Source organism: Haliotis rufescens, unplaced genomic scaffold (genome assembly GCF_023055435.1).
Source record: "Haliotis rufescens isolate VD_foot unplaced genomic scaffold, xgHalRufe1.0.p SCAF_1, whole genome shotgun sequence".
Classification (NCBI taxonomy): Eukaryota; Metazoa; Mollusca; class Gastropoda; order Lepetellida; family Haliotidae; genus Haliotis; species Haliotis rufescens.
In genome coordinates, this window is record NW_025963779.1 from 65,926,912 (window position 1) to 65,953,554 (window position 26,643).

At 40.9% G+C, this 26,643-nt stretch overlaps 1 protein-coding gene across 1 annotated transcript; it reads left to right on the top strand.

Moving 5' to 3' along the window:
• Positions 1-172: 172 nt before the first annotated feature.
• On the top strand, positions 173-25,275 carry LOC124142374 (DNA mismatch repair protein Msh3-like). The gene is made up of 21 exons (XM_046510796.2): positions 173-500; positions 2,089-2,661; positions 4,293-4,409; positions 5,127-5,244; positions 6,145-6,278; positions 8,767-8,933; positions 9,165-9,259; positions 9,947-10,058; positions 11,109-11,303; positions 12,947-13,079; positions 14,604-14,791; positions 15,284-15,452; positions 17,120-17,184; positions 17,673-17,789; positions 18,123-18,230; positions 19,126-19,240; positions 19,952-20,109; positions 21,758-21,944; positions 22,800-22,908; positions 23,890-24,055; positions 24,581-25,275. The coding sequence occupies exons 1-21, from the start codon at positions 393-395 to the stop codon at positions 24,666-24,668; spliced, it is 3,222 nt and encodes a 1,073-aa protein (XP_046366752.2). The 5' UTR covers positions 173-392; the 3' UTR covers positions 24,669-25,275.
• Positions 25,276-26,643: the final 1,368 nt, after the last annotated feature.

Sequence of the window (26,643 nt, forward strand, 5' to 3'; positions counted from 1 at the left end):
GTTTACTCGGCTAATATTCTCTATTTATTACGTAATCATAATGGAAGTTAAACATCAGGAGTTAGTCAGTTTGAAAACAGTATCTCAACTTTCAACAAGCTGGTTCGATCTCATGTTTCCGGCTGCAAAGATTGAGTATAGGGCTTTATCGACGACATAAGAATTACGTCCCTTACCTGTCATGGCGGTAAAAGTTGCAATTGATTCAGTTTACTAATGTGTTTGTCTTGCTTTCTCACTTGGTCAAACACTTGACTTGTAGTAAGTGTGTTTGGTTAAAGAGAAATGTATCAAATCTTGATTTGTGTTTAATGAAATTAAATGACAGAGTCGTGAGTCGTTGTAAGTCGACCTGAACCGAAGCTAGATTGCTGACAAACACTTTTTGAAAAATGTCTAAACAAGTTACGCTCTCAAAGTTCTTTGCTGCAAAGAATCCCAAATCGTCAGGAAACAGTTTTGCCACTGACGAAGAGACCCTGTCAAAACGAAATGGAAAGGTTGGTGTTGTCCGTCTTCAGACCCTAGAGAACAAATTGAAGACGTTGCAGTTCTTATCCAAGTCATTCTAATTTCTAGATCTAATGATTTGGCAAGTCTTAATCATTGCTTTGGGCTTCATTTGAATTTTACTTCTTTATTTTTGTGGATAGGCCCTATTTATTTTTAAATGAAAAATCTTTATATCTGGGACCAAATGTTAATCTAAGGTATGCGGTGACTATCTGTCCATCACTATTAGGGCCGAAGGGGTCCGTTGTTGGTACAGGTACTACAAATGTGTACCCCAGGTACGTTTCTGAATACAGAAACGTACCCTAGCCAAATTCAAAATACAGAAATGTACCTGGTACCCTAAACTGCGAACAAGTCGATATTCCTCAACCGAAAACTGAATTTAAACCGGTTCATGTTGTATAGTTTCGGTTCACCTGATTATAAGTGCAAGTTCGCATCATGGAATATTGCTGGAATATTAGATTAATGTACAAACATCACAGTGTATGATCGTTTCCTATGTGATGCGCTGGAATGCATCTCATACAACAGTATGACAGTACTGCCATATTGAAATTAACCACAGTTTGGCATATAAGACGTGACGAATAACTACACGCATTATGCCTGAGGCCTTGCGACGGAATTGACGGGTACATTTCTGTATTACCTGTGCCGAAAACGACCCCTTCAACACTGTTAGGCCTAATGGAGTCTGTCTGTCAGCCAGATACTTGACGATCCATGCCAACGAAAATGGCTAAACCAAACCTAAAATTCCTAGCTGGTTCATCCTTGTTTTGTAGCATTCATACTTTATTTGGCTGCCTTGTTCACAAATTTGGACAAGCTATACATTCATTCAGACATGCACACACACACACACTTTCCCTGCCTGGTGTTATGCCTTGCCTGATTAATCATGACACTCAGACCAGTAGAATCTTCTCTAAAAGTTATGTGAGTTATTTATTCTTGAAAATTTTAGTAGGCAATAAAACAAGACAGAATATTGCAAGTCAACTAAACAAATCCCAAATTGATCGACCATTTCAGAAGCGGCACATGCTACTTGGTAGATGCTTCAGGTATTTTTTAGATGTTTCGGAACAATTAATTGTTCAGATATGCAATCCAGTCAGTATGCTCATTTGTTTCGATCAGATATTTCACTGGTTCATTTCGACTAAGGTGGTCATTTTTCACCAGACATATGGGCTGTTATGACCAAATTGACTTGTCTTTTTCAGGCGCTGGTTTTACGAGTTGGTTAACAAAATGTTTGGTCCACACTGCAATGTATACATGGTATAAGTGGTCAAAAAATCTTACCACTGATAAGTTATAAAATAAGAGCTTTTACTTGATAGGGCATGTTAAGTAATTACTCACGTAAAACAACATTCATACACATACACACACAGAGGAAACTACCACCAAAGAAAACACGTTTCTAGTTTACATATGCACATGCAAATTTCAGATTTGCTTATGTTAAAAGTAAATCTACTAGAAAATATAGAGCATAATGTGTGCATAGCCTGAAACTGTGAATGAACTATTTAAGCCTCAGATGAACTTCACTTTCAGAATGGTAAATCATCATCATCATCATCCAAAAGAAAACAATCTCCTAAGGAAAGTAACAACCCCAAACCACCCAAAAAGACTTGTCTAAGTCCTCCAAGCAATGGCATTAACAGCTGTCAGGAACCAATCCCATCAACCACTGCAGCTAGCCCAAAGACTCCATTAGGAAAACTTACAGAAAATACACTGAAGAGACTGTCTGAGTTCTCAGCTGACTGTGAGCCATCGACTTCATACACAGATATAAAACAAAAAAGTTATGAGAACAATAAGACTCGGTCAGACAGCCCACCACCAAGTACGTCCAGCTGTGAGAATCCCGTGTGTTTGGACAGTAGCGACGATGAAGTCATGGAGATTCAGGGTGTCAGCAGGCAGTCCAACCTTTCGGGTAGATTTGCTTCAGGAAAAAACACTTGGAAACCAAAGGTAGCTGCTATTGTGAACAAGACAACTAAGACTAAATATACTCCCCTTGAGCAGCAGTTTATGGAGATCAAGGAACGGTATCCTGATTCCGTCCTCTTTGTGGAGTGTGGTTACAAGTACAGGTTCTTCGGAGATGATGCAGAGGTAGGTCCTCAAATATTTCAAATATTGATCTTCCTTCATCATGTTCATTTACCTGGCCAAATAAAGTGTTGCTGTTTCTACATTATTTGCAGCAAGTGTCGCAATATATTTCATGTGGAAAACTGAACAAACCAAAAGTGTATTCTAAACTTCAGTAGCATCAACACAGCTTCTCTTTTAATGCTACTCTATCACTTACTGTGATGTCATTTCTACTTCACAACACTTTGACTTCCCATCTGTAGAACTTTATAACATCATAAAAATTATGTGTAATTTCAAACAAAACTTTACAAAGGTAGCTGCTTTTTCTCTAGGGATGTTAGTTTGAGTAATGCTTTCAGGGTATTTCAGCCTTCATGCCAGTATTATGATGTGATAAATCTCTACTGATGGGAAGTGGTTGAAGTGAAAATTATGGTTTAAAGCAGAGATTATGCAGATGAAAACCAATCTTCACTGATCCCTGAATTTGGCCTTTCAACTTACTGAAAGTATTAGACTCAAGTGACACCACATCACTAATCAGTTAGGCCATGACCAAAGGGTTCATGTTTGTTTTGTCATTGGTAGAATGGAGATCTGTCCTCGTGTGTTTTTTCAATGTGGAGGTTTCAAATGCAAATTTGAAACCTCACGCTATCGTGTTTGGATTTAAATGAAATTTACATGTATCGAATGGAAGTAAGAAATGTCTACATTCACAACACACTAAGCTCACAGCCTAGTTGAGGCATTGTATTTTATTCCATGAGCAGCCTAACTGCTTCAGTAAGACAAAGGGTGAAGGAAAAGGGGACATTTGTGAGGGTACCAACAATTAAGAAGCAACTTGGTTAATAGGAGATAAATGTGAGTTTCACTGAGTATTCAACATCGCATTTGGAACCAACAGTGATATCCAGAGGTTTCAAATGTTAAAATTTCCTGGCATCATACACCTGATTACACCTGTATCTTACATTGCAAGATTTATCGACATTGTAAGATTCAAAACATATCACTGTTTTCTTTAGTGGTCTTTCTCTACATGAACTCTTACAGTTGTGAAACATTCACTCTTGATTTATAATGTCACTCTGAAATGCTATGATCCTGCTACGATGGATGAAGGTTTACTTAAAGTTCCAAGTGGTGGTTGAGTACAGACACAGACTGGCATGGTTCTGGTTACCATGGTCGACGTAATAAGCGCCCAGGGCACACTCAGAATTAGAAATAGGGGGCTCTTATTAAAATATTATTTTGGTGGAAAAAAAGATAAAAGATAAATTTCGTGGTTTATGATGACAGCCTGAAATGTTTATATACGACAGATATATTTTTCCAGAATTTAATTGCCCATAATTAATGGTGCATATGACACATGAGTGTGTATTATACACGAATAAATAAGTCTTGTGTACATTGATCAGTCGGAAGGGGTGCTAATTGGGATTGTTCACTTGCCAATATATTAGCAAATATCGTATTACGTCGAATACTGTAAGTGTTAAGTCACCGTTTCTGTGTTATTCCAAGGTAGAAAGGTTGCTGTTGTTCCACATGTTGTGGCATGGTAAAGAGGTTTTACCACTCTTCCAGTATTTACCATGTTTATCAGGTTGTTGGTCTTTGTGTTTACTTTGTAGATTGCAGCAAAGGTGTTGAAGATATTTGCCCACCCTGATCACAACTTCATGACAGCCAGTATTCCCACTCATCGCTTGTTTGTGCATGTCCGCAGGCTAGTGTCTGCTGGATACAAGGTATATACAATGTACAACATATTCTCCACGTCATTCTTGAAGGGTGTGTAGGGTGTCAAACATAAACATATGCCAGCAACGTCAATAGGTCTGAGTATGTTGACAATGTGAACAACATGTTGTCTAAGCCTAGGTCACAATGACTAGATGCTTTTTGAAACTGGAAAAATGGACAACAACTATTAGAAACAATGAAAAGTAGGTGATGGAAAAAGCTACCCAAAACACATGCCTGAATGCAACCAGTGGCTTAGCCCATGCACATTCATGCAATTCATGACAAGTAACAGTCAATGCAAGTATAAAGTAGTTAATTCCAGACGCAACTGTAGTGCAGTCTTGGGAGTAGAAACCGCAACGTTTATGAATATTTTTATCTCTTATTATCTGCGTGACCCCTCAATAATGACGCTGGATGTACATGCAATATACAATGTACAATATACAATGTTCTCATTGCTTGTTTGTGTATGTCTGCACAAATATAAATACATTGTAACAGTACTCAACTGATATATCTCATTTCTGAGTCTCTCAAGAATCATATAAGTAAATAAATAAGATGATATAGTACCTCATTGGAGATATGATGAATTATGGGAGTTTCACAAGTAGTAGCGCTGAGACTGCTTAGTGGAATAGGGCCCTGTGTCATTTCAGTTTTGAGAATACAAACTGTATCAAGGGAAATAACTCATCAATATTTCCTTTCTCCAGGTTGGTGTTGTGAAGCAGACCGAGACCGCGGCCCTGAAGGCTGCTGGCAGCAACAAGGCAGGGCCTTTTGGCCGTAAACTGTCAGCCCTCTACACCAAGTCAACACTCATTGGGGAAGATATCCTTCGTTGTTTCGTGAAGATCTGGGTTAGAATTGGTCTTCAGTAACCCCTGCTTGTCGTAAAGGTGACTAATCGGATGGGGTGGTCAGAAAAGAGTTTACAACCCTGTCTATCAGTTTCAAGTACCGGTATGTGTACATGTTACTAGGGGTGGAACGATACATCGGTGCACCGGTGCATCGTGAGTTTTCATGACAATACAATACACAATACGTTTTTCTCTGTATCGATACAAGACATACACTTGCTGAAATGAGTTACTTACTATTCATTTGATGATCCCTGGCATTATTTTATCAGTCAGATATAGGAAAATGTGTTGTAATTAGCATTTCAAGTTTACTACTCTAAACAGCTATTACGAACATGTGTCTGCAGCTAGCTTTTCCTTTTGAACCTGCTCTGAAATATCTATTGTCAACAGGTTTACATGATATTTGAAAAATATGTGTATCGTGATAAGAATCATATCGTGACATACCTATCGCTATACGTATCGTATCGTGACCTTGCTGTACCGCTTCACATGTATCAATATTAAACATCCTGCTCTTTTAATTTTTTTTGTAAATTCCACTAAACTAACTACCCCCAAACAAAGTTATGCCAATTACTGTTTTTAAATATTGAGCTCCTCCAATTTACTTTTAGTTTTACTTCTATCAAAGATAATTGGTTCACACACAAAAAGTAACGTATGCCATGAAGAAGCAGATTTCTGTTTGAAAACATTGAAACTTAAAATTATGAAATTGAAAGCAAACTTACTTGAAATTTCCTTTTTGGAGTTTTGATGATTCTCATTAACAGATTTTATAACAATGTAAGCAAAAATTAATTCCACACTGCATGAATGATGTGTAACTGGTGGTTTGTTCAAGTCCTTATCTTCCCACATGTCGACCCACTGTCTGGTGTAGGGGACACGGATGCTGCATCACCCGGGGTCCATCCCAACAACTACCTCATGTGTGTGTACGACTCTCCCACGGGACTCCGCAAAGGAAGCAAGCACGAAATTGGGATGCTGGTAAGAGTGGGCCTGGTCTTGTTGGGTGGGGATAAAGTAAGAGTGGTCCTGCTCTTGTTGGGTGGGGATAAAGTAAGAATGGTCCTGCTCTTGTTGGGTGGGAATAAAGTAAGAGTGGTCCTGCTCTTGTTGGGTGGGGATAAAGTAAGAATGGTCCTGCTCTTGTTGGGTGGGGATAAAGTAAGAGTGGTCCTGCTCTTGTTGGGTGGGAATAAAGTAAGAGTGGTCCTACTCTTGTTGGGTGGGGATAAAGTAAGAATGGTCCTGCTCTTGTTGGGTGGGGATAAAGTAAGAGTGGTCCTGCTCTTGTTGGGTGGGGATAAAGTAAGAATGGTCCTGATCTTGTTGGGTGGGGATAAAGTAAGAGTGGTCCTGCTCTTGTTGGGTGGGAATAAAGTAAGAATGGTCCTGCTCTTGTTGGGTGGGGATAAAGTAAGAGTGGTCCTGCTCTTGTTGGGTGGGAATAAAGTAAGAGTGGTCCTACTCTTGTTGGGTGGGGATAAAGTAAGAATGGTCCTGCTCTTGTTGGGTGGGGATAAAGTAAGAGTGGTCCTGCTCTTGTTGGGTGGGGATGAAGTAAGAATGGTCCTGCTCTTGTTGGGTGGGGATAAAGTAAGAGTGGTCCTGCTCTTGTTGGGTGGGAATAAAGTAAGAATGGTCCTGCTCTTGTTGGGTGGGGATAAAGTAAGAATGGTCCTGCTCTTGTTGGGTGGGAATAAAGTAAGAATGGTCCTGCTCTTGTTGGGTGGGAATAAAGTAAGAATGGTCCTGCTCTTGTTGGGTTGGAATAAAGTAAGAATGGTCCTACTCTTGTTGGGTGGGAATAAAGTAAGAGTGGTCCTACTCTTGTTGGGTGGGAATAAAGTAAGAGTGGTCCTACTCTTGTTGGGTGGGAATAAAGTAAGAATGGTCCTGCTCTTGTTGGGTGGAAATAATGTAAGAGTGGTCCTGCTCTTGTTGGGTGGGAATAAAGTAAGAATAGTCCTGCTCTTGTTGGGTGGGAATAAAGTAAGAATGGTCCTGCTCTTGTTGGGTGGGAATAAAGTAAGACTGGTCCTGCTCTTGTTGGGTGGGAATAAAGTAAGAATGGTCCTGCTCTAGTTGGGTGGGAATAAAGTAAGAATGGTCCTGCTCTTGTTGGGTGGGAAGAAAGTAAGAGTGGTCCTGCTCTTGTTGGGTGGGAATAAAGTAAGAGTGGTCCTGCTCTTGTTGGGTGGGAATAAAGTAAGAATGGTCCTGCTCTTGTTGGGTGGGAATAAAGTAAGAGTGGTCTTGTTCTTGTTGGGTGGGAATAAAGTAAGAGTGGTCCTGCTCTTGTTGGGTGGGAATAAAGTAAGAGTGGTCCTGCTCTTGTTGGGTGGGAATAAAGTAAGAATGGTCCTGCTCTTGTTGTGTTGGAATAAAGTAAGAGTGGTCCTACTCTTGTTGGGTGGGAATAAAGTAAGAGTGGTCCTACTCTTGTTGGGTGGGAATAAAGTAAGAGTGGTCCTACTCTTGTTGGGTTGGAATAAAGTAAGAATGGTCCTACTCTTGTTGGGTGGGAATAAAGTAAGAGTGGTCCTACTCTTGTTGGGTTGGAATAAAGTAAGAATGGTCCTACTCTTGTTGGGTGGGAATAAAGTAAGAGTGGTCCTACTCTTGTTGGGTGGGAATAAAGTAAGAGTGGTCCTACTCTTGTTGGGTGGGAATAAAGTAAGAGTGGTCCTACTCTTGTTGGGTTGGAATAAAGTAAGAATGGTCCTACTCTTGTTGGGTGGGAATAAAGTAAGAGTGGTCCTACTCTTGTTGGGTGGGAATAAAGTAAGAATGGTCCTGCTCTTGTTGGGTGGGAATAAAGTAAGAGTGGTCCTACTCTTGTTGGGTGGGAATAAAGTAAGAATGGTCCTGCTCTTGTTGGGTGGGAATAAAGTAAGAGTGGTCCTGCTCTTGTTGGGTGGGAATAAAGTAAGAATGGTCCTGCTCTTGTTGTAGGCAGATGGTGGTAAGATTAGTCCTGCTCTTGTTGCGTGGGGATATTAAAAGTAAGAATGGTCCTGCTCTGTTTGGGTAGGGATAGGGTAAGGTTAGACCTGCTCCTGTTGGGTGGGGACAGGGTAAGATTAGTCTTGCTGTTGTTGTGTGGGGATGAGGTAAGATAATTCCTGTTCTTGTTGGGTAGGGATTGGGTAAGATAAGTCCTGCTCCTGTTGTGTGGGGATTAGGTAAGATAATTCCTGTTCTTGTTGGGTAGGAATAGGGTAAGGTTAGACCTGCTATTGTTTATGTGGGGATGCTGAAAAGACTTGTTGTGCTCCTGTTAGGTGAGGGTACCTGTAAAATTGGTTCTGCTTATATTCCTTGAACCGAAAGCTTGATTTATGATCAGTATTTGCAGTAGAGAAATGAAATACAGACACACCATGATTTCATCCTAATTTTGCAGCACTTTTGGTGATGCAATGTATGACAATCTTGTCAAGTGTAAAGATATTGTATATTCTTGGTCTAGGCTGTGGACCCTGGTACTGGCGATGTGGTGTATGACTGTTTCGAGGATGGTGACACAAGAGCAGAGCTTGAGAAGAGGATAACACACATACAACCAGTTGAGATGCTGCTGCCAGACTCGCTGACTAACAGGACAGAGAAGCTCATCAGTGATGTTGTGGCCTTGAGGTTAGTCTTGTACAGAAATTGGAGCTAGCCTGTCAATCAACCAACCTCACCCCTCTCCATGACAGCTAAAAAGACTTGGCTGTGAATGAAGCAAATGTGGTAAACGCCTTAGACCTGCATCACTTCGGGCTTTCCTCACACATTAAGCTGACATGCCATGATATGACTGGGTTGTTGTGTGATATGATTTGTACAATGTATTCGTACAGTGGTAATCAACCTGTGTTTCAGTTCAACCGAGGATGATCGAATACGACTGGAACGGTTAGGAGATGACAACTTTTTGTACAGCCAAGCATTTGAAACAGTTTCTGGCTTCTATTCTGGTAGGTAACAAGTCATATAGCAAGTAAATTCCAGGTCACGTGAAATTGCTTATTTTTCAGTGTTGGTTCATGTTTCTACATTTTGCATTATTTATTCAAAGTTCCTTTCCATGAGTCGGAGCATTTCATTGAAGTAAATTTAGTGAGGTTCATCCCAGATGGTGATATTTTATTGTTCAATATCAGGGTTCACTCTAGGAATTTTCTGACATGGGACCTTTATGTGAAAAGTTCAAATATTCCAGAGGTACACCCACACTTGCCCATATGGCACATTGTTAAAATACCCCATGATATTTGAAAATGTGAGCCTTTTTTCAAATTTAGGGGCTTAAAGCACAAGGCACCTCCTTGGAATTATCCTTGAATATTATGATACAATGATGCCTTGGACTTCTAGGTAAATCTTCTCTGTACACCACGGTAAAAGTGAAAGTAGGAGCAGACCTGTAGTCTATGGTGTAATAGTTGGATCTGCAGAGTAGTTTCCCTTACCCGTGCCAGTATCTGCTGGTTGTAAGTCGATGTAAGATGTGCCTCGATTATATCTCCTAGTTTGTCATCACTTTCAAGTATAAGGTTATCATCATCTACAAGCTGAGACAGCATGCTTGACACACCACTCACTCACAGCACGAAAAAGAGTGTACCAGTTTCATATTGTATATAGTCCTTGTTCATATTCAGGAACCAGCCTTCAGTCAGTGGTCAACCTACCCAAGCCTGTCATCTGCTGTCTCTCAGCTATCATTGTCTACCTCAAAGATTTCCATTTACAGAATGCACTACAACTTACAAGGTAAGTGATTTACCATCTTCCCGAGGCAAGGGAGTTAACTGACTATAAAAATCCAGTTTCCACCCTTGCCGAACTAGGCTGGCATTATGGAATTATATTTAGTCTGGACTAACGAGTCTATGCATAGTCCAATCCAAATCACATTACGAATTTGACATCCGGTTTGTAAACTGCCATACAGATTTCGGTCACTTGAAGGATTTGCCAAGCATGCGTACCGCTAACTCGCCGTCAACAGATATTTTCCTAATCATTTCATGTTTTCAATCAAGGTGCTCGCGTGATTTGATGCACTTCGCGAAGTAAGACCCGTTTCATTACAAGATACTTTTTCTGTATCGATCAGGTCGTCTTGACTGGGTGCCGCCATTTTGTTTGAAGCAAATGCAAGTGATATGAGAGTTGGAATCTGATTGGTCAATAGGAGGGGGTATAGAAGGGACATAACTCGTAATAGCCACTGGTGTCGCTACGATTGAACATTGAAATTTTACAGTCAGATAACTCCCTTGCTTTGGGAAGATGGTGATTTACTGCCTTGACATGTCTCATATTCTAAATGTGATGTGACACTCATTGATTGCAAGAATGTTTTTTAATAAGCATCATTATCTCTAATTCGGTTAAATGATTTTTGTATTTCATAACCTTTTGAAATATGTCTGAGGTTTTATCTGGACCTGCTCAGATGCCTGATTAAGTCTGCAGTGAACATGGTGAATATCAGTACGAATTGAAAATTTCCCATTTCATGTTTTTCTAGTTATGACTAATGACAACTTTGGATATGTCTTTGTAGGTGACTTGTATTTCACTTATAGCGTGACTAATGAAGAGATTTAAATGAAATGAAATAATGTCTCCTCATTTATGAAAATGAGAACTGACAGTCAAGGTACCCATCAAAGACTACATAATGTCTTTGTTTTGTGATTCAGAAGGTTTTTTTAATAGATATACCACTTGTGTCTCAGGAGGAGGGATATTTCACATTGTCAAATTTGATTTCTGTGTACCTGATGAAGGACGTGTTCCTGTGCTTTGTTTCAGTAATTTCACCAAGTTTTCCCTCAAGTCCAAGTTCCTGCAGCTAGGTGGCAGCACTGTGCGTAATCTGGAGTTGTTTCAGAACCTGACCGATGGCCGCCAGAGAGCCACATTGTTCTGGGTCATCAACCACACTGTGACAAAGTTTGGCTGTCGGCTGCTTAGATCCTGGCTTGCTAATCCACTAATGGATGTCAGGTAACCATGGTAACCATCAACACTCGGCTAAATGTGGAATACATATACTGATTAATATTGCTTGCATGCTGAGCTGCAGTGATAGGTAAAAGCTCAACATGGTGTTTCAAAATGTAACCCATGATACCGTAGACCGCCGCCATGGTGGAGAGCCAAAGGTCGGTGGTTTGAACCTGGGCGACATCAAATGAAAAAACGTTCAAAAATGGTCCATGTTGTTACTCTCAGCCTGGCACTCAGCATTAAGGGGATAAAGCAAGGACTGGTTTACTGTGTCTGAGTGGGGTGTCCTTGTTAGATTGTGACATGATATTGCAGTGGGCTAAACCAGACTAGTACCAGCAGCCATGCACACACACACACAAGCACACACACCCACACTGTTGCACACGCGCACACATGCATGCACGCATATACATAAATGCACATTGCTTTATGAGTAAAATAATATTCAATGTGATGTTAAACCTCATTTCATCTCACAATACAATATGTGTTGCAACACAATATGTGAACTATTTGAATGATATTGACATGTAATGGAGGACACTCATTATGTTGGAATCATTAATTGTTGACTTGGGCTGGACTTGCATGAAGTTCCAAGTAGTTTTGTTGTTTCCTGTTGACACAGCTGCATGACAGTGGCCTGTAAATAATCAAGTCTGAACCAGTGACTGATATTATGAGCCGTTTCCTAGTGAGTGATATCATGAGTGGTGTCCCAGTGACTGATATCATGAGCAGTGTACCAGTGATTGATATCATGAGCGGTGTCCCAGTGACTGATATCATGAGCAATGTCCCAGTGACTGATATCATGAGCGTTGTCCCAGTGACTGATATCATGAGCAATGTCCCAGTGACTGATATCACGAGCAGTGTCCCAGTGACAGATATCATGAGCGGTGTCCCAGTGACTGATATCATGAGCGGTGCCGAAGCCATCAGGGTACAGTGATAAGCAATCAACAAAACCTGCGTCATCACACTTGAGCCGACTGTCCTGAACTAGCCTATCCTAGCATGTTTGGATCCGGCTTGATTACTTACAGGCTGCTGAGATACAGCTGAAATATTGCTGACTGCAGCTAAAACATCACCCTCTGTATCAAAGTTTATGAACTGAGGTTCACAGTTGTTTTTTTCTGTCCAAACCATGGTTAACTGCCTTGCCTCTATAGCTAACTTCAGACCCATGAAGCCCGGGTTACAAAAGGTATTCAGCAACCGATGCTTGCTGTAAAAGGGGACTATGCTTGTCGTAAGAGATGATTAACGGGATCAAGTGGTCAGGATCGCTGACTTGGTTGATGCACGGACTTGTATAACCGGTATATAGGTCCATGGTTGATGCATGTCATTGTATTCCTTCCGTCATATAGCTGGAATATTGCTGAGTGCAGAGTTAAACAACAAACACACTATAACTAACTTCAAATAAAGATATTTATAGCCCTTTTCTACAAATTCTGTCTTGACGATAATTCTATTTGATAAACAGTTCCTCCTGGTTTCGAATATGGGTATGAAGTTTAACATTTGTCCCTGCAGATGAAAAGGGTTTGAAAGTATTTCTCTTTAGCATCAGTTGCGTGAGTAGTATTCCTATAAGTTGTGTATTATCCCGTTCCCCCATCCAGTGCTATCCGAGAGCGACAGGAAGCTGTGGAGGAGCTGGGCTGTGGTACCCTGTCTGGCCTTGTCAAGCTCCGAGATGTCCTGGCGAAGCTGCCAGACCTGGAGAAGGGGCTGTGCTCCATCTACTACAAGAAGGTAACACTGTTATATCATGAAACTGCATATGCAGTAGACAGAGGCGGATCCAGTAGTTTGATATAGTAGTATGCACACCACTCCCAAGTCACCAAGTAACCAAAACACGTGATTGGTTGACGTGTAAGATGTCTGAAAAAAACATGGTGTGCACCGGATTCTGCAAACACGGAAAGATTTGCAGAAAATGTATCATTCTGCAGAATTGCCGAAAAATCATGGAATTTGCCTTTATTTTGTCAGTCAATACACTAATTTTCATTATTTTCAATTTTTTTCATTTAATAATGCCCAAACATTTAACATACAACTCAAACATAACAAAATGAATCCCACAATACAACAAAATTTGAAATATGTCATTGTCACTTTTAAATGTAGTATTACGACAACATAACTGTTTACATCTAACCATGAGTAAATATCAGACACTATATATATAGTCTTTGAAGGGCATTTAGAAGTAATACACAGAAGGAAGACAATTCATGGATATATATATTAGCTGCAGAATTTTTGTAATTTTACTGCAGAATGTGTCTGCGACTGACTGGAGATATTGCTTCAGTAAAACAACACCCTTCAATCATTCATAGTAGTGCATGTATCCAGTATGCATGTGTACTGCAAGAGTGTGTGTATTATGATGTATGGCATGGGTACTGTGTCTGTTTCATGTGTCCGGTAAAGGGCTCCTCCATGATTTTATGTCTGTTATATGTATTGGAAGTGGGAAAAAACAATCCAAAAGTAAGACATTTATTTCCATGTCCAAGAAGAGGTACCAAGTGTTTAACAATAGGATAACTTAAAGATAGCAGTTTTATATGAATAGATTTATAACAAAAGATCACAATAAGAATCTTTCTCAATACATGTGACGCAATGCAAATACTGCCAGGGCTTTATTGATTTGGCTGTGTGAATATTGATCAAGACTGTATACATATTAAACAGTGAGGCCACACTGTGACAGATTTGTGAGTAAATTAGGGTAGCTGTGTTTACATTAAATTTAGTCATACTTCGTATTTGGAGTATAAACATCAGAGTGACATGAGAGTCAGAGTTATACATCAGAGTTACATGAGAGTCAGAGTTATACATCAGAGTGACATGAGAGTCAGAGTTATACATCAGAGTGACATGAGAGTCAGAGTTATACATCAGAGTGACATGAGAGTCAGAGTTATACATCAGAGTGACATGAGAGTCAGAGTTATACATCAGAGTGACATGAGAGTCAGAGTTATACATCAGAGTGACACGAGAGTCAGAGTTATACATCAGAGTGACATGAGAGTAAGAGCTATATACATCAAAGGGACATGTGAGTCAGAGTTATACATCAGAGTGACATGAGAGTCAGAGTTATACATCAGAATGACATGTGAGTCAGAGTTATACATCAGAGTGACATGAGAGTCAGAGTTATACATCAGAGTGACATGAGAGTCAGAGTTATACATCAGAGTGACATGAGAGTCAGAGTTATACATCAGAGTTACAATTTGCTTGTTTCAGTGCTCCACAGGTGAATTCTACCTGGTGTGTAAGGCTCTAGAGAAGATGTTTCGGGAGATGAAGACTCTATCCAGCTCTGTAGGAGACCAGGTGAAATCCACTTTGATAAAAACAATATTGACTGAAGTGCCTGGCCTGCTGGGGGAGGCGAAGAGCTTTTCTGGACTCATCAATGAGAAAGCTGCAAGGTACAAGCTGGAAGATAGAAAATACACAAAATAGTATCTATATCTTCTCGTGATGCACTGTTTTTTCCAAAACATTACAGGGCGGTCAGGTAGCCTAGTGGTTAAAGCATTCACTCATCACGCCGAAGACCGAGGTTCGATTCCCGTCATGGGTACAAAGTGTGAAGCCCATTTCTGGTATTCCCCACCGTGATATTGCTGGAATATTGCTAAAACGGCGTAAAACCATACTCACTCACTCACTCCAACACATTACAGCCGTGTTGCAGGAGGGGTGTGTTATATGCACATGCAATGAAATTTGATTTCCTTCCCCAAGGCAAAACACTACCGGAAAAAGCAAGTCTGAAAATCTGTTGTGAAGTGTGTTAGTCTTATTTTAACGCTATTTTGTCTTTTAATACATTTCATCAAATTTATTCATGTTTTGATATCATAATTCATTAGGATTTGAAGATTTGTGAAGTCTTGGGATGATGTTGAATGTTTCAGAGAGAATGACAAACCCAACCTGTTCAGTGATGAGAGTAAATTTCCGCAGATTGTCGGCAGAAAGAAAGAGATGGCCGATGTACAACTAGACCTGAAGGACCACCTTCGAGATGTCCGCCGCACCGTCAGACAGCCTGCTCTCAACTACGTCACTGTGTTACAGACAGAGGTCAGACATCATGGACGCAGCTCATGTTGTGAATACCCGATGCATGTATTAGTTATGTGAAGACTGTAACAGACATATTTCATAGCTAATTCAAACATACAAATTTAGTTCGCAGATGACATCAATCAACAGATGTGACATTAATCAATTTTGAAATAATTTTAATTCTGACTTTTGAGAGAGCATATTCTTCCTCTGATCCCATTTCTAGTCTAGATGTTGTAAGTGAGTATCCTGTGTGACTAGATGTTGTTAGTGAATGCCCTGTGTGTCTAGATGCTGTTAGTGAATGTCCTGTGTGTCCAGATAGTGTTAGTGAATGCCCTGTGTGACTAGATGTTGTTAGTGAATGCCCTGTGTGTCTAGATGCTGTTAGTGAATGTCCTGTGTGTCTAGATAGTGTTAGTGAATGCCCTGTGTGACAAGATGTTGTTAGTGAATGCCCTGTGTGTCTAGATGCTGTTAGTGAATGTCCTGTGTGTCTAGCTAGTGTTAGTGAATGCCCTGTGTGACTAGATGTTGTTAGTGAATGCCCTGTGTGTCTAGATGTTGTTAGTGAATTTGCTGTGTGTCTAGATGTTGTTAGTTAATGTCCTGTATGTCGAGATGTTGTTAGTGAATGCCCTGTGTGTCTAGATGTTATTAGTGAATGCCCTGTGTGTCTAGATGTTGTTAGTGAATGCCCTGTGTGTCTAGATGTTGTTAGTGAATGCCCTGTGTGTCTAGATGTTGTTAGTGAATGCCCTGTGTGTCTAGATGTTATTAGTGAATGCCCTGTGTGTCTAGATGTTGTTAGTGAATGCCCTGTGTGTCTAGATGTTGTTAGTGAATGCCCTGTGTGTCTAGATGTTGTTAGTGAATGCCCTGTGTGTCTAGATGTTGTTAGTGAATGCCCTGTGTGTCTAGATGTTGTTAGTGAATTTGCTGTGTGTCTAGATGTTGTTAGTTAATGTCCTGTATGTCAAGATGTTGTTAGTGAATTTGCTGTGTGTCTAGATGTTGTTAGTGAATGTCCTGTGTGTCTAGATGTTGTTAGTGAATGTCCTGTGTGTCTAGTTGTTGTTAGTGAATTTGCTGTGTGTCTAGATGTTGTTAGTGAATGCCGTGTGTGTCTAGATGTTGTTAGTTAATGTCCTGTGTGTCTTAATGTTGTTAGTGAATACCCTGTGTGTCTAGATGTTGTTAGTGAATGCCCTGACTGTCAAGAGGTTGATAGTGAATGTCCTTTGGGTCCAGATAGTGTTATTGAATGCCCTGTTGGTCTAAATGTTGTTAGTGAATGTCCTGTGTGTCGAGATATTGTTAGTGAATGCCCTGTGTGTCTAGATGTTGTTAGTGAATGTCCTTTGGGTCCAGATAGTGTTAGTGAATGTCCTGTGTGTCGAGATGTTGTTAGTGAATGGCCAGTGTGTCTAGATGTTGTTCTTGAATGCCCTGTGGGACTAGATATTTTTGGTTAATGTCCTTTGTGTCTAGATGTTGTTAGGGAATGCCCTAAGGGTCTAAATGTTGTACGTTAAAATCCTGTGGGTCTAGATTTGTTAAGTGAATGCCCTGTGTGAATTTGAGACATTGTCTTAAATCAAACTTGCTGGGACTGCAAACTGGCCTCGCTCTCAGCCCTGTAAGCAGGCTGTGTAATTTAGAGATGTTACCCTATGTTGTAGTTTCTGGTTGAGGTTCGGAACACCCAACTTAAACTGGTACCCTCCGACTGGACCAAGATTAGCAGGTGAGCTATGTTGCACTTTTTGACTTGGGGTGAACTAGCTTCCACAGGAGATATCACCACATGTAATTGCATAACAATGCTTTGTCAACCATTGTGACATCATCAGCACTAATCCTTCTGCCACTGAGGCATGTCAGCTTTTTACTCTCATGACACTGGTTATTACTGTTTGCAATCTGAACAAGTTGGAAGAATGATTTGGGATGATAAATAGAATCGAACCCTCATGCCTTGAATTCAAATATATCCACACTCGTCAATAGAAGTTTACAATTTTTATGAAGACGTAGATATATTTGATTTCAACAGACACTTGGGTGAGAATCTCTATATTCCAATTTTGATCATCCATGAGAAACTTTATAGCATATAAGAAAATTACTAAGTTGAAGGCTTGCACATGTGTACAAAGAAAAATATTTTACTATAGAGTTAACTTTACCAGTTACCGGTACAAACAGAATTGTGACTATTTGCTGTGTCCCCAGCACGAAAGCAGTAAGCAGGTTCCACACACCGGTCATTGTGGAGAAGTACAAGCTGTTGAACCAGCTGCGGGAACAGTTGGTGCTGGACGCCACAGATGCATGGAGGGACTTCCTACAGTATGTACTGCACCATTCAGAGATGTCCACCATTACAACATAGGCAGAATCATAATGATATTTTAAACCACACTCCACCAATACGATTAAGTGAAATATATATTACGATGTTTTATCAACTTATCGACCACACTAGGGCATTGTTTCATATACAACCAAATATTAATCAGTTGATATCACTTATGGTAGTGTGTGATGGTTGTTTGTGAGGAGATTTGGTGATGAAATGAAATGCAAAAGATGAAATATTTTGATGGACTAGTCAACAACACCACATGAAGAAAAGGTTTTCATGTATGGTCACTTGAGTACGTTTGCGTGACTTTGTTGCAGGGAGTTCTCAGAGTTCTACCTGCAGTTCAAGAGGGGAATACAGCACCTGGCTACTCTAGACTGTCTCCTGTCTCTGTCCACACTTGCTCAGCAGAACGGATACTGCAGGTCAGTACTTCATTATTTGGTCGGGGCGATCGGGTAGCCTAGAGGTTAAAGCGTTCGCTCGTCACGCCGAAGACCCGGGTTCGATTCCCGACATGGGTACAATGTGTGAAGCCCATTTCTGGTGTCCCCCGCCGTGATATTGCTGGAATATTGCTAAAAGCGGCGTAAAACCATACTCACTCACTCACTCACTCATTATTTGGTCAGAAGTTCTGATTCCTGTGGTATCAAACAATACAGTGCTACTATGAATATCACACCTTGACAAATTCATAAAAAGAGGTGGACATTTTTCTGTAGTAGGAAACATATTTATATATAACATATAACATATTTGGGGTATACTTAAACATAATCCTTACCATTATGATATTTTGTTGTTGCATCTTGAGCCATTCTGTTTTATTATGGCAGTTTAACATTAAGAGTACAGTTTTGTGCTGTTATCATGACATTGTGTCAAAACCACACAATCAGGATACTTCTCATATTAAAGTTTCTACTTGGATGTAAAATATGTTTTGACATTGTTGGGAATGAGGCAGATCTTATTGCCCACAAGAAACACCATGTCTATGAAATAATGTCTTAGATATAATGTTTCAAATACAGAAATACAAAATGTTCTTGATGCCAAAAAAACAAACCCCCAAAGTGTTCTTTTTCTACATATTCAGTGAAAGTGTGAATATTGATGTTTCTATAATAAATATATGTGCTTCTTGATAATTGAAGCAGCTTTCATTTCCTAAGTCCTTGAATGTAGCTTGCCATGAAAATCACGTGATTCACACAAACGTGCAATGTGTCCCTTGACAGGGGTGTTTGGGCAAGCTGTTCCAAGACAGACCAGGAACTACTGTTCCCTTCTGTTTAAATGTTCTTGTTGTTCTAGGCCTGAAGTGGTGGATGATGCAGTGTGTGTGGAGATTGATCAGGGCCGACACCCAGTCATAGACATTCTCAAGGCCGATCATGAACAGTTTGTGCCCAATGATACACAGTTACAGGTAGGCTGTCCTTGTGTGTGGAGATTGATTAGTTGGGACGACACCCTGTCAGAGACCACGGTTACAGGTAGGCTGTCAGTGTGTGTGGAGATTGATTAGTTGGGACGACACCCTGTCAGAGACCACGGTTACAGGTAGGCTGTCAGTGTGTGTGGAGATTGATTAGTTGGGACGACACCCTGTCAGAGACCACGGTTACAGGTAGGCTGTCAGTGTCTTTAGTTTATTTCATATACTGCTGCATCCTCTATTATCCAGGGTATTATATCTCCATTCTGTTACTATAAATACCTGGAGCCATTCAACACCATAGCTTGTTTTGAGTCTGACACAAACTTGTGGGTGCTGAATCTAGCTGTCAAATGTGACAACAGCCACAAGCAAGAGACGTTCAGTGAGAAGTCACTGATCAGAGAGATGGAGGTGGTGACATCACTTCCACAATAAACAATGGCATTTGTCATATTAGAATGAAGATATTATACCATGGTTAACAGAGGAATATATTGTTGCCGTAATATGTCTTGTGCGTATTTTGTGTTGAAACCTTAAGATAGACTTGGGGTGAGTAGGTCAGTGAAACTGTGAGGGTAGGCAAAAAGCTTGAGCAGGTAGTCTGACTGACAACTTTTGTCTATCCATAAACTGGCAACATAATAGCAAACAATCCTTGTAATGTGAACCAAGTCCATGTTAATCTGTTTGTGACAGGCAAGTGGGGAGCGAGTAATGATTATCACTGGACCCAACATGGGAGGCAAGAGCTCGTACATCCGACAAGTGGCCCTGATCTCCATCATGGCACAGATCGGGTCGTTTGTCCCAGCCGACAGAGCGACAATTGGTGTGCTAGATGCTATATACACAAGGTAGGCCTACATGGGGGTGACATGGCTAGCTGAGAACTACTGCATCATTATCAGGGTCATGAGTGGCCCATTGGACATAGGTCTAAAGTTGCAATCCATTCCTTATCATCAAGGGTTTGGATTGCAGAATTTGGGACTGATTCATCAAAGGCCTTCAACCTGTCATTTTAAGATTTCCTTCCATGTTGAGCTGATGCATAGTGATAGAATACTGCCCAATCTGTATATATACACTCAGAGTGTTGGCCTGATTCATCAAAGGCCTTCAACCTGTCATTTTAAGATTTCCTTCCATGTTGAGCTGATGCATAGTGATAGAATACTGCCCAATCTGTATATATACACTCAGAGTGTTGGCCTGATTCATCAAAGGCCTTCAACCTGTCATTTTAAGATTTCCTTCCATGTTGAGCTGATGCATAGTGATAGAATACTGCCCAATCTGTATATATACACTCAGAGTGTTGGCCTGATTCATCAAAGGCCTTCAACCTGTCACTTTAAGATTTCCTTCTATGTTGAGCTGATGCATAGTGATAGAATACTGCCCCATCTGTATATATACACTCATGTGTCCCAGCTAACAAATTGAATCTTGGTGTGCTAGATGCTATATTAACATGTTATGATCCTCTCTTCATAACTTTGTTTTCAGTTTTCTGTTAAGATCATTTGATCAACAAGAAACTACAAATTGATGTGAAGGCTACTTTAGTTTCCCTTTTAAATGGATGGAACTTTAAAGATGGCTTTCTAATGTTTATGACTGAAATGTGGTTATATGTTACCATTGTTACAGCTGTAAATTTAGATTTAAATTTTATGCTTGTTAGGTGTTTTTTTGCTGTTTTGGGTGATGGTATGTATTACCACCATATTCCCTTGTGTGTAAACCCTACCTGAAGCATTGGCATGAGGATTCTTACCAAATACACCTAAGATGTCAAAATAATTCTTTGTCAAAATAATGACAACACTTATATAATCCCCTGTGTGACATGTAGGAGATACAAGGAAACACAGCATGAAAATGTGACACTGTCTGGCATCAAAATGTGTAGTACCAGCATAAAATAAGGTCCTTTAGGAGACGTGTCTCATTCTTGAAGTGAAATATCTAGCACTGGAATAACAGAACACTTGATGTATTTTATAAATAAACTGTACAACAAATTTCTCATGCTTGCAAGAGATCACTATGACTATATCAGATACAGTGACAATACATAGTTTAAAGTCACTTACTCATACGTCCTCATGACTTTCGTGACATAGTGGATAGAGCATCTTCCCGGAAGGGGGACGAATAGAGTCATACCAAAAGATGTTTAAAGATGGGACTTCCTGCCTAGTGCTTAGTTTAAGAGAATAAAACTAGGACTGGTCGGCTCAGAGTCATTATATTATGCCTGATTGGGGTATCCATGTTAAACTAGTACCTCAGTCAGCTGGCACTACAGAGCTGTCCTTCGTACAAGGACTTGGACAAGTACAAGCACATGCACATGCACATGCACATGCACCCACAGACATTGCTAATAATGATTAACACACGGTTAAATGCCATTCCTCACACATCTCACCACACCTCGTCTCACATGGACATTTCAGAAACAAATGACAGGAAGATCTTTTTGCTGTATTGTAGAATGGGTGCAGCTGATGAGATCTTCAAGGGGCGCAGCACCTTCATGGTGGAACTGGAGGAGGCTTCCGACATCATGGCTCACGCTACAGAGAGGTCCCTCGTCATCATGGACGAGCTTGGCAGGGGAACATCTACCCACGATGGAGTCGCCATTGCCTATGCCACCCTCAACTTCTTTATCAAAGAAGTGTGTATATCAGTTGTGCCTTGTGAACATTTATACTGGGGAATGGGGAAATGGTCAGACTATATGTAATGTAATGAGTTTTTTGTTGTTCCAGTAGACATATTTTGAAAACATTTTACAAATGATCTGTTGCATAATCTTGTTGTCGATAACTGAACCAAAACAGTCAGCATGTGGTGCAGCATATAAGAAAGGAACTGTTTTTGTTCTCTCTCCTCCCGGGGATAGGTCACAAGTAGAATATAGCTTGTTTTAAGGCAACCATGTTGAATCGGTATTAGGGTTCCATGTCTTGGTTAAAAAAAAAATAGACTTGGTTTTCAGGCACTGCCCACATCATCATTAAGTGTGCCGCACGTTTTGTTTTTAATTCCATTTTCTAAAAAAATAAAATATAATACTAAAAAAAATGTGATCCAATATCAGTCGCTTCCCTTAACATGCTCACTCCTTTACTGCGCATCTCGTATTAATATGGTCATGGCAGCAATAGCAGTTTGTATGCTTGTTTATGTAGGGAGGCCCTTTCCCAGGTTGATGGTACATAGCTGTTTATTTGGTTACATACGAGGTTGAACAAGCAACAACAAAAATAGTGCCCACCTGCCCACACTATATTTTCTAAAGTCATTGCTTGGGAACCAGTTCTTTTTAGTTTTTTAAGTCTAAGGTACAAACTGATGAATCCATGGAACTGTTTTATGGATAACAATTTCATTTCATTATGAAGTGATGAAGGGGCAAGGACTTGATCAGAAACAAATACTATAGAACTTGCTATCAATGAAAGGTTTCATGTCTTCAAGTATTTCTAACTTTGAAATTCCCCTTAAAGACTATTCAATGTCTTCGCAGGTGAAGAACTTGACCCTGTTTGTGACCCACTACCCCATGTTATCGGAGTTTGAGGGAACGTATCCAGACATTGTCGGCAACTACCACATGTCCTTCCTGCTGCATGATGGTAGGTACAGTGATGGTCCAGTAGTGGTACATGAAGGTGATGGTGGGTACATGAAGGTGATGGTCCAGTAGTGGTACATGAAGGTGATAGTGGGTACATGAAGGTGATGGTGGGTACAGTGATGGTCAAGTTGGGGTACATGAAGGTGATGGTGGGTACAGTGATGGTCCAGTAGGGGAACATGAAGGTGATGGTGGGTACATGAAGGTGATGGTGGGCACAGTGATAAAGCAGTAGGGGAACTTGAAGGTCACAGGGGTTCAGAACACAAACTGGGGCAGAATAGCACCCCTATCGGTCTCCTTGTGGGAATTCAGGGGCAGAATAGAACCCTTAGCCGTCGCCATGTGGGGATTCAGGGGCAGAATAGAACCCTTAGCTGTCTCCATGTTGGGATTCAGGGGCAGAATAGAACCCTTAGCTGTCTCCATGTTGGGATTCAGGGGCAGAATAGCACCCCTATCGGTCTCCTTGTGGGAATTCAGGGGCAGAATAGAACCCTTAGCTGTCTCCATGTGGGGATTCTGGGGCAGAATAGCACCCCTATCGATCTCCTTGTGGGAATTCAGGGGCAGAATAGAACCCTTAGCTGTCTGCATGTGGGGATTCAGGGGCAGAATAGCACACTTATATATAAATTAGCTGTCCTGTTTGGGGATTCAAGAGAAGAAAAGCACCCTTTGATTATCCCGTTGTGGGGATTCAGGGGCAGAATAGGACCCTTAGCTGTCTCCGTGTGGAGATTCAGGGGTAGAATATCAGCACCCCTCCTTGCCAAACTTGCCCATGAAATATGAACATTGCATGTTGACACAACCAATTGTGTCATCATCCCCAAACAAGTGTTTTTCTTGGACTAGACTCAATTATTTGTAAAAAGCCTGTCATTATGTAACAGGAATATTGCTGACTGCAGGCAAAACCATATCACATCCTAAATTTTATTACTGATTATATCCCCTGTGTGATTGTTTCCCACAGATGAGGATGACAGTGATGTGATCACCTTCCTCTACCAACTGGTGCGCGGGGTCGCTGCCAAGAGCTACGGTCTGAATGTTGCCAGGCTGGCAGACATAGCAACAAACATCATCAAACTGGCCACTCAGAAATCGTCCGAATTCGAGCAGAAGGTCCTCTGCAAAAGGTCAGAACAGCTTTCTGTAGGATCATCACTTTCACAACATTTCTGTACAAGATGCTTGAGAATTAGTTGGTGTTAATAATGTGAACATTGTGTCATCTCAGCCTGAAGGCACAGATCAAGTGATGATTGATATATGGTCAGTATGTCGTGTGGTTTGTTGTTTTACGCCGCAATATTTCAGCCATATATGACGGCAGTCTGAAAATAATTGAGTCTCGACCGGAAAATCCAGTGATTGACATCATGAGCATCGATGCACACAATTGGGATATGATGACATGCATCAACCAAGTCAGCGAGCCTGACCACCCGATCCCATTAGTCTCCTCCAACCACAAGCTTAGTCGCCTTTTACGGCAAGTATGGGTTGCTGAAGACCTATTCTACCCCCGATCTTCACGAGTCAGTATGTTGTGTGAAATAGGCAAGATGTTACAATTTGCGGGGAACGTGTAACAGAGAAAGTAGTTCTTTTTTTAATGTATCCAAGTTGATCACTTTTACCTATAACATGTTTTATTACAGAAAAACCATGCAAGTGTTACTCTCCTGTTTTGGAAGCGAGTCTGACATACTGCAAGCTGTGAAAACCTCTTGTGACACAGACGTTTGACGTCAAGCTGCAAAGAAAATTCATGTTCAAATTCCCAAAACCTGCACATGGAATATATTCAAGCATTGTGCTTACTGCAGACATTGATGGTTGTTGCATGTGCCTTAACAGTACTGGAGAAGAACATGGTCACAATATTTTCACTGCTGGACCTGTTCATTACTTTACATCCTTAATTACCCAGTGCCATTCTACTATGATAAATACCCTGGACCCATTCGCTACCATGGCTTTGTTTTGAGTGAGTGAGTGAGTGAGTGAGTGAGGTTTTACACCGCTTTTAGCAATATTCCAGCAACATCACGGCAGGGGACACCAGAAATGGGCTTTGAGCCCTATTTGAATGACACAAGGCGAAAGTAGAGCTATCCATTCAACTTAATTCAGGCTCTCTCCTGCTACATACTAAGTTAGAGATAGAGGTGGTGATGTCACTCCTGAAAGAGGCTGTGGTAGCAGTTGGGTCCAGGATATGCATCTTAATAGATGTGATGTAATACCCTGGATCCTCGAGGATGAGTCTGCACACTATGTCTGCGCATCATTCACTCAATCAATCTCAAGAGTGGACAGCTAAGACAAAAATAAAATTATGTACAGAAACTAATCTTATACTCTGTTTTTCCTTGCATTTTATGCTGAACCACCTCCATGGCCTAGTGGATAGAGCGTCTGCCTGGAAAGCAGAAGGTCGGAGGTTCGATCCCCATGCCGTGTCATACCAAAAGACGTGGTACTTGTTGTTACTCCGCATGGCACCCTGCGTTAAGGGGGTAAAACAAGGACTGGTTGTCTTGGAGTCAGTATTATGTGTGGGGGATCCATGTTAGACTGCACATGGTATTTCAGTGGCCTAGCACTATAAAGACTACTTTAGTCTGGACTGGTACAAACAGCCACACATGCATGCATGTGGCTATAGAAGTGAAGTAGGCTTTGAACACGATGTTAAACCACATTTCACCTCCACTCCCCTATCCATGGTGTTGAGACCTCTGTCACATATGACGTGATAGATTTAGTCATCTCACACGCAGTGAATGTGGTAGACAACCGGGGTTTCACGGTGTGTAAGATGACTGATCTGTCACGTCACCACATGACGTGATAGATTCAGTCATCTTACACGCAGTGAATGTGGTAGACAACCGGGGTTTCACTGTGTGTAAGATGATTGAATCTATCACATCACCACATGACGTGATAGATTCAGTCATCTTACACTCAGTGAATGTGGTAGACAACCGGGGTTTCACTGTGTGTAAGATGACTGATCTGTCACGTCACCACATGACGTGATAGATTCAGTCATCTTACACTCAGTGAATGTGGTAGACAACCGGGGTTTCACGGTGTGTAAGATGATTGAATCTATCATATCACCACATGACGTGATAGATTCAATCATCTTACACTCAGTGAATGTGGTAGACAACCGGGGTTTCACGGTGTGTAAGATGATTGAATCTATCATATCACCACATGACGTGATAGATTCAGTCATCTTACACGCAGTGAATGTGGTAGACAACCGGGGTTTCACGGTGTGTAAGATGACTGATCTGTCACGTCACCACATGACGTGATAGATTCAGTCATCTTACACTCAGTGAATGTGGTAGACAACCGGGGTTTCACGGTGTGTAAGATGACTGATCTGTCACGTCACCACATGACGTGATAGATTCAGTCATCTTACACTCAGTGAATGTGGTAGACAACCGGGGTTTCACGGTGTGTAAGATGATTGATCTGTCACGTCACCACACATGACAAGCAGTTGAGTGCTGGTGTCACAGGTTTCTTACCCTGATGGTATAGATTGCTGTTCACACTTTGCTAGTCTTGTATCACACCTTGAACCATATAGTTTGCTTTCCGCCCAGTCCTTACTGTAATTCTATAGCTCATAGGAAGCAAGCCTTTATTTTCCACAGGTTCTGAATCTCCTTTTCAATTTTAATGGATTTGCATG

Coding starts and splice junctions, on each gene's coding strand:
- LOC124142374 (XM_046510796.2), top strand. CDS start 393: ATGTCTAAACAAGTTACGCTCTCAAAGTTCTTTGCTGCAAAGAATCCC. Junction 9,260..9,946: donor AGTTTCTGGCTTCTATTCTG/GTAGGTAACAAG, acceptor GTTCATATTCAG/GAACCAGCCTTCAGTCAGTG. Junction 18,231..19,125: donor CAGCAGAACGGATACTGCAG/GTCAGTACTTCA, acceptor TTGTTGTTCTAG/GCCTGAAGTGGTGGATGATG.